The sequence below is a fragment of the Quercus robur genome, chromosome 8 (genome assembly GCF_932294415.1).
Source record: "Quercus robur chromosome 8, dhQueRobu3.1, whole genome shotgun sequence".
NCBI lineage: Eukaryota > Viridiplantae > Streptophyta > Magnoliopsida > Fagales > Fagaceae > Quercus > Quercus robur.
Genome location: NC_065541.1, coordinates 13,412,257 through 13,420,766, shown reverse-complemented (window position 1 = coordinate 13,420,766; position 8,510 = coordinate 13,412,257). Strand labels below are relative to the sequence as shown.

Sequence of the window (8,510 nt, the reverse complement as noted above, 5' to 3'; positions counted from 1 at the left end):
AATTTGGTAATTGGGTAACCAGCCCAACAGATACCTTAAACGCGCATGCGCTTTTTGGTTTATGGACCTCCGGCGGTCCATAAGATTTGCGCATTCTCAACGTGTTTTTTGCCTTTGCCCAAAACGCACAAAACTCTCCAACTTTTTAATAAACATGCGTTTCAGCTCCTAAAAGCTGAAACGCTGAAACAAATGCACACTTAATATCTAAAACAAAATATACAAGCCAAAAAAAGAAAAAGAAGCTCAACAACAAAAATTACCAGTAAAACTAAAAACAAAATTATGCTCAATTAACTAATTTTATCCAAAATAAATAACCCTACCCTTTAAAAAATTCTAAACAAAAATAATTTTATTCTTACATACAAAAGTAATAGAATTAGAGATTAAAATCACTGCACATAGCCAACAGTAAAGCCGCCCCTAACACAAAGTTCTCCGTCCCTTTATATATCTAAAATTTGCTTTTGAACATTATAATTCCACTAATGGTGCACATTATTCTAAAATACTTTTAAAGCACTCCGAAATACTTTTGGCACGGACCCAAAACAAAGTAAAGGGTGGTGAATAAATGCCACTCACATTTACCAAAAATTTTAAGAATTACTAGAAAATTTCTGGTTTCACTTTTTCCATAATATAACAGAGAAATGGGTTCTGTGACGAAAATGCCCCTGAATAAAACAATGGGGAATTGGGGCTTTGTCTTTTTGGAACGTCTGTCCAGCTTTCACTGATGCAATAGCCAACACCTTTGTCCTGCAAACACGCACAGAGTATGACCGTATAAGGCAAAGTTTGGAAATGTAAAGCAAATGAAACAAACAAACAAAAACCCATAAAAGTTTTTCAGTTTAACAAAAAATCTTTTGAGTCCAATTTTTCAAACTTTTCTTAACATCAAACAATGGCTGAACCCCCAAACACCATCTTCAACTTCAGAAAGGAGCTCATGGTTTTCCCCATAGGTGACCATAAGCCAACTCTGAGACCAGCCCATTTTCTCAACCCATCTGTGAATCTCACTGATGAAACAATCTTTGAGCTTCCTTCACTCTCTCCCTCTTCACTACCACCCACTTTTGAGCCCTCAAAATGGCCTTTGAAGCTCACATTCAATGGTTTGCGTTGGCAACCACCGACAAATTGGAAAGCTTGGGTCGATTCCTTGCGTCCCAAGTATCAATCTATATGGAAGAAAGCAGGTATTTTTGAAGCCATCATGAATTCCACATACACAATCCGAAAAAACGATGATTTGGTTCTTGGTATTGCTGAGAGATGGTGTTGTAAAACCAATACGTTTATTTTTCCTTGGGGTGAAGCAACACTCACATTGGAGGATACAATGGTTTTGGGCGGTTTCTCTGTTTTGGGGCACTCTGTTTATGTTTCTTTGGAAACCCAAGAGTTGAAGGAAATAGAGGAGAAGCTGGTTCAAGCTAGAGTAGAAACTGGGAGGAGTAAAGCTCGTAAGGCTCGCCCATTGCAGTGGATGAAGTTGTTAAGGAATAGTGGGAGTGAAATAGAGCATGAAGCATTTCTTGTTATGTGGTTGTCAATGTTCGTTCTTCCTAATTCTAACTTGATTAGGAAGCAAGTTTTTCCCATTGCTATTCACCTTGCTAGAGGAACCCGCATCGCGCTTGCCCCTGCAGTTCTTTCTAGCATTTACAGGGATTTGTGTTTGTTGAAAAAAACCATTGTTGGTTTGAACAAATTTGACCCTGGTGATGATGAAAATAGTGTGTTAGAAGTGATCATTCGGTCACCGTTTCAACTAGTTCAGCTTTGGGTATGGGAGAGATTTCAAGCATTGCAGCCAAACCCCAAGTTGGTCCTATGTGGTGAGCCTGTGTTTGCTAAATGGCATAGAGTTAAAAGTGTGAATGTTGAGAATGTGAGGTTGGCTCTAGACTCGGCTGGGGACACTTTTCTTTGGTTTCCTTATGCTTCGTATACTTGTAACTCGGATTTCCCGAGATTTTATGGAGAAAAGGAAATGTGGGTACCGGTTGATCCTAATTTGGATGAAGAAATAGAGACATTTGCTAGGTGCTTGAGGGTCTCCCAGCTTGTTGGACTTGGCTGTATAGAAAAGTACTTTCCACATAGAGTTGCAATGCAATTTGGAATGGATCAAGATGTTCCAGGTTGTGTTACTCAATGCAAAAAGACTCCTGAAATTGCCTGGAACGATTACGGTAAGCTGATAAGTGATTTGAAATTATATGTTCCATCAAGGTATTGTGAGAGTGGTGTTACCTCTCGTTACTTGAAGTGGTGGAAGCAATCAAAAATATCAGGCCAGCAAGACTCGATTAAGCTTATTGCAAGAAGGCAAAGAAGCATGAGAATGCTAAATCAGGCACCACAGGCTTCGAAAGGCAACGACGGTGATGTTTCTCCTGGTTTTCCTCCCAATTTTGACAAGGTCAAAGCAGGGAACTCTGTCAATGTAGATAAACGTAAACCAACAGTTGAGGAAGATATAACAACACAGAAACAGGTACCAATGTCTTCAATAGGAAGGAAGGGAGGTAATGATGCTGATGTTCCGCCTGGTTTCCCTCCAAAACGTAAAAAGGTTGAAGTAGGGAACTCTATCAAGCAAGTCAAATCAGCAAGTGAGGGAATGATATCTTATGGCATGCATGAAAGTGTAGCTAAAAGTTTTTCATGTGGAAAAGATGGAGTCAATGATGGAGCTATTAGAGAGATGGAGCCAATGATGAAACCCGTGGAAATACTTACAGGTGAAGCTGAAGTAAGAGGTTTAGAGAGAGCCATGGAAGGTACAAGTGAGGGCAATGCAGGAAGCGTTGTTTACAACAGGGTGAACATCTATGATAATGAAGGAGAAGGTAGTAGCTTCAAACCTGAAATACCAGGACTGGAACTTAAAGGTCGGATTATTATGCTTGAAAGAGAGGTTGTTAAGCTAAAAGCAGCAATTTTTGGCAACAGGTTTGAGGAAATACCTACCAGAGAATGCAGGTCTGCCCAATAGCAGCACAACAAAATTTCTTTGCTTAATTTATATGGATAACTTATGTTATACATGGTTGAATGTATAGGATGAAGTAAAAGCAATAGTTAGGTGCTTATAGCCTATACTTCTAGCTGAACTTGAACCTCTTACATCAAGTAGAAACCTTTTTGGGATGATTTAGTGCCTATGCATTAGATCTTTTAGATTATTGGACAATGATATGTCTCTGTAGTCACATATGATGGTAGTGTTGAAATCTGTTCAGCAGAAGACAGTGTAGTTAACTATCACAAGACATGGTAGAAGAAAGATATCTAGTAGCTGAAAATTTTATTGCTCTCTGTACAAAACTTTTAAGTTCTAGTGTTAAGAATTTCAAGGCATTTCCGTTTTCATTTGCTCTTCACTTTGATTTCTGCCTTGCAAGTGTAGGCTTCTTTGAACTTTTTAATTCACCTGGAATCAAACAAAGTTCGTTGACTAATGGTTTATCCAATTAAGTAGCTACTAATGGTATCTCTAGTTTGTTGTACCTTAACTTCTTGTGTGGAACTCTTTATTACTGTTCAAGAACTCGTGTTTTACTCCATTACTTAGCTCCATTTTGTCTTTGGGTCTAGAAAGACCCATTTGACACTTTATTTGGTTATTCATAATGGCAGTGGGTTGTAGAGTTGTGATGCTTTGGAGTAGATTTTTGTGTATCAAACCTGCGGAATTTGGCATTTCAAAATTTTCATGTTCATCTCTCTTCAGGTAAAAATCATAGCATACATGGGATGAGAGACAATAGTCATCCGAAGCAAGTCAGATACTCATCAGTCATCACAGTATACGTGGGACGAGAGACTATACTCATCTGAAGCATTAGTCAAATACTCTAGAAGCCCTGAACAACTATCAAATTTTGATAACTGATAAACTATTACTTGGTTCCAAAAGTAGATTGTGTTTAAATTTAAGATATTCTACTTTGATAAAATGATAAATTATCAATAATTCTAAAAAGTTAAGGATCAGTTTGGTAGAGCATTTTAGTAACATGTTTTCAGCTTTTAAACAACATTACACGTATTTCTACATATTTTTTCACTCATATGTATTTTAAAAAAATACAAACAATATTACTCAAATTACTCTATCAAATATACCCTAAGATGTTAAGATAAATGGTCCGTTTGGATAGAACTTATTTTGTTGAAATTGAAAATTGAAAACATTATAGCAAAATAATTTTTAAATGTGTAAATAATACTGTGAGGTCTATTTTTAATGAAAAAATTACTGAAAAGTGAAATTTGTGGGTCCATAAATAATATACAAATATACTGTTTACAGACAAAAAGTCAACAAGTGCAACTACCAAAAAATAAAAAAGGCTAAAGCACGTTAAAAGCAAAACGTTAAAAGCAAAACGTAACGTGGATGCAATAAGCTGAATCGAAACCCCACGAAAGATTCGTTATTATAACTATGATTGGAAAGGTAAATTGCCTTCCATCTTTTCCCAGAAGAGAACAGCACTGTGACCTAAGGAAAGCCTAGTGTGGCCCACGTATGACACAAATTCTAGACTCATACAACACTAGACGGCAAAGCATGAATCTTACAATCAACACACTAGCTTTTACAAGGCACACTCCGTCTCACTTGCACTCACTTCACTTGCATACATTTGCACACACTGATACCTCACTTCTAGACACCTAGGTAATGGCACTATGAGGACTTTCTTTGCTTCACACCATGACTTGGTGGTTTTATACACAAATGAGCTACTTTAGCTGCATGTCGGTTTAAGTCTCCGACATTGAAACTTACAGATTCATCATTTTTCTGTCAGTACAGCCCCTATTTTGCAAACTTCCAGCTTCTTCCTTCCTTTATCTATAAGCTTATAGGTTCTAGCTTACTATTTTATTTCTTGCCCAAGATATCTTCTAGAACAATACAAAAAGTTGTGGCAGAGATCTCTAGAGAAATATCTCATAGAGGATTCCGAAGAAAGATATTGATAGAGAAACTATAGATTTATAGAGAGAGGCTGTGCTTATTTTTAAGCATAACAATTATCAAAATTAATCATTTTACTATTGTTGGGGACCACAATTTGGGTCTTAGGACTATTCTAAAAAAAGGCTTATAGGATGCAATATTAAATGTCATAAAAAATTTAAGTATGTCTTTTTCATTATCAACTGATTTTGAGGTAGAGTAGAACAGCTCACAGTTCGATAAGTAGTATCAAATCTAAGGTCATGAATTCAAGTCATGGAATTGTCATCGTGAGGGGAGATTGTTGGGAGACCACAATTCGTCTCCTATGACTGCTTTAAAAACAAGTCCATGGGGCACAATGCCAAGTGCCATAAAGGACTTGAGCATGTCTTTCTCATGACTATTATATATATATATATATATATATATAAGAGATAGAATTTCAGCCTATAATGTTCACTCTATAATGATTGATTTTATTATCAAGCTAAGATATCAATCAGTTCTTGGTAGAGACGGAGTTCAAACCTAAGCTATCTTATTTAACGATAAGAGATTCTACTAGTTGATCTAATTGGAACTCACTCCTCATTAGCAATTGGTTTAAAGGTTGAGTGGCACAACTCACGATCAGACAACTATTATTCTAACATAACCTTTAAAATTTGATACGTTGTTTATCACCAAAAGAAAAAAAAAAAAAAAAAGTAATTGAGACATTCATTTATTATATTTTTGAAATCTACGGATTATATTCGTTATCAATTTTCAATTTGTAAATATTATATAGTAAAATTTATAGTATCATTTGACATTTCTCTTTTATGAAGCAAATTGGCTTAGGGTGTGTTACCGAAAGTTGATGATTATAACATACTCACATTAGAAATTTTAACTACCTTAAAAACTTAAAAGAACTGTTGTTGAAGACCAAAATTTGACAAGAAAGTTCATTCCATGAAAAGAAAAGAAAGACCATGGGCATTGACAAAAGAAGGCCCAGCTCGTGAAGTTAAGAAAGACCATGAAGGCCCAAAGGCCTAAAAGAAGGAAAAAGAAAGAAAAAATGGAGAGGACCCAAACTTGGGCCACGAGCAGGATCCCCATCCTCTAGGAAGCAGATCCTTTGAGGGAAAGCTTAGGAGATCCTAAGAAGGACGTGGATGGCTTAGAAAATCCTAAGAAGGACATGGGCAACCTAAAAGATAGAACAAACCACTCACAAGTATCTTTGAAAGAAGGAAAGATTTGTTAGATGTTCTATCGAAATCAAGAGGCAGAGAGAAGTGAAAAGGACGAGTGGTATCCTCAGGTTTAGTACCTGACATAGGAACCGAGGGATCTCGGTCAATGCAAAGGACATGCAGCAAAGGGAGGATGGTTAGAGGCTTTCCAAGCTCACCCATTGCAAGGAAGAATCTATATCATTTCTAGGAAAAGGCCAAACCAGGAAGAGTCAACATCAAGGCCCTAGGACCTTGATGTGTCCTTTTAAAGCCTTGAGAAGAGGACCTTGGCTGACACATGAGAAAGCTAAGGTGTATATTCAGATTCCCAACAAAAGTGATTAAAAATCCAGTAAAACCAGGTATCATCTTTGTAACCCATGGTCCAAGCCCATGGGATCCCAAGTTAGTAGTAAAGGAGAAGTGATTTGGTCGGTAGGGGAGTGATTTTTGGTGAAAGGAGGATCCTAAAGTTTTCCATTGGTTAATGTATTTGCTTGGAATGCATGAAACAATGGAAAACTCAGTTCCTCCATGTGCATGACATCTCCCCACAATTTCCTCTCAATTGTCATTTTCAATCAAAGTTGTCACCCATTTCCAATAAGGCATCTTCAATTTGTAGCTAAAGCCAAATACTCCTTTTGAGTTATAATTGCCAAATTAAGCTAAACCTCTGCCCAATGCATTCTTTCAGATTCCTGTTAAAGGACATAGTTTTACCAAGCAGACCAAGGAGGTACTCGCCTCGGTGACCAGACCATGTGCACTATAAAAAGAACACCAAAGGATAACAAAGGGGTTAGTTTTAAAGTTTGGGAAAAGAGGGAGAGTTCCAGAGATTCAGATTGATAATTCTGAGAATTCTAAGAGTTCAACAATGGAAAGGGGAGAAAGAAAGAATAAAATAAGAGAGCCAAGGAAGAGGACTTCGTCCCATATCCTTGAAACCTTTCAAAATATCACTTAGACTCCAAAGAAACATATACAAAAACATGCACACATCAGATATCACTCTCTCCCAAAAAATCCTCCTCACCTAACTATCATGGAAGGAAATGTCCAAGCAAAGCTACTTGGACTTGAGTTCCAAATCCCACAAGTCTTGTGCCAAAGCACTAAGTCTACGAGAGTTGAGGCCAGGATCCTTGTGGCTGACTCATTTTCATGAAGATCATTTACATATATGTATATGTTTTACAATGTATATGCTAACTTGAGGAACTAACAATTACTTGAGAATATTTGTATTATATAGTTCTTATGTAGGACCTACAAAGGTATAGGGAAAGGACAAAATCTAGTAAACATGGAAGAGGATCCTGTGGCCAGGGAACTCACATTTCGGATTCCCAGATTAAAATGCCCCATGGTGCAAGGAACCAATGTCTTAGGTTCCATGGATTAAAAACCTAGTATCCCTAGGAACCACGACATTATGCTCGGGGAACCACGAACCCACATCTTGGGAACCATTGGTGGAGGTACCTCCACAACATCTTTCCCACGTCTTGGGAACCGCTGGTAAAGGAACCATTGCAACATCATGGAGGAACCAGGTGAAAGAACTCTTTTTAAATGTTCACACAATAAAAGATAAGCCCTAAATATTCTATTTTAACCTCCTCCTTGTTATGAACATTATGAATAATTATTTTACTCATTTTGTAAGAGTGACAAATTATTTTACGACATTAAAACACTTACAATGATATTTTGTTGCTTAGGAGGATATCACATTTTTGCCTTGAGGAGCTCTATGTGACTTGTGCACAAACCGGACCCAGTCCAACCAACAATCAATCATCTATCCTTGAAGGCCCAGGATCCTTTGTCATCAATGGACCTAGGTACCATCCAAAAAAAAGGAACCCACAACTATATTTTTTATATTATTTATAGTAAGGTTGTAGTTTAAGATTACAACCAATTTTGTAGCTAAATTTTGTCCATTATTTAGTGATAGGATAAAATTTTAACATATGATATCCGTTCTATGATAATTATTGTTCATCATCAAGCCAAAATATTAATTGATTTTTGTTACAAGCAGAATTCAAATTTCAAATTACTTCTTCCACAACAAAAAAAATTATCAATTAAATTAACTAAAACCCGCTAAAAAAGAATTGTTTTGGTTTAGAAAACGTACTAAAAAACATTCTGAAAAGTTAACCCAAGTCACCTCAATATCTTTTAACTGTTAAAATAGACATCTAGGTACACTGAAACTGGCAAAGGTTTCTTTCCCTTGTAGGAGCTTCTCTCCCTCTCTCCGTAAGAGTACT

General features: G+C 36.8%; 1 protein-coding gene across 1 annotated transcript; it reads left to right on the top strand.

Annotated features, from left to right (window-relative positions):
• Positions 1-913: 913 nt before the first annotated feature.
• Positions 914-3,016, top strand: LOC126695894 (uncharacterized). Its single transcript, XM_050392689.1, has one exon. The coding sequence runs from the start codon at positions 914-916 to the stop codon at positions 3,014-3,016; it is 2,103 nt and encodes a 700-aa protein (XP_050248646.1).
• The last annotated feature ends 5,494 nt before the right edge of the window (positions 3,017-8,510 follow it).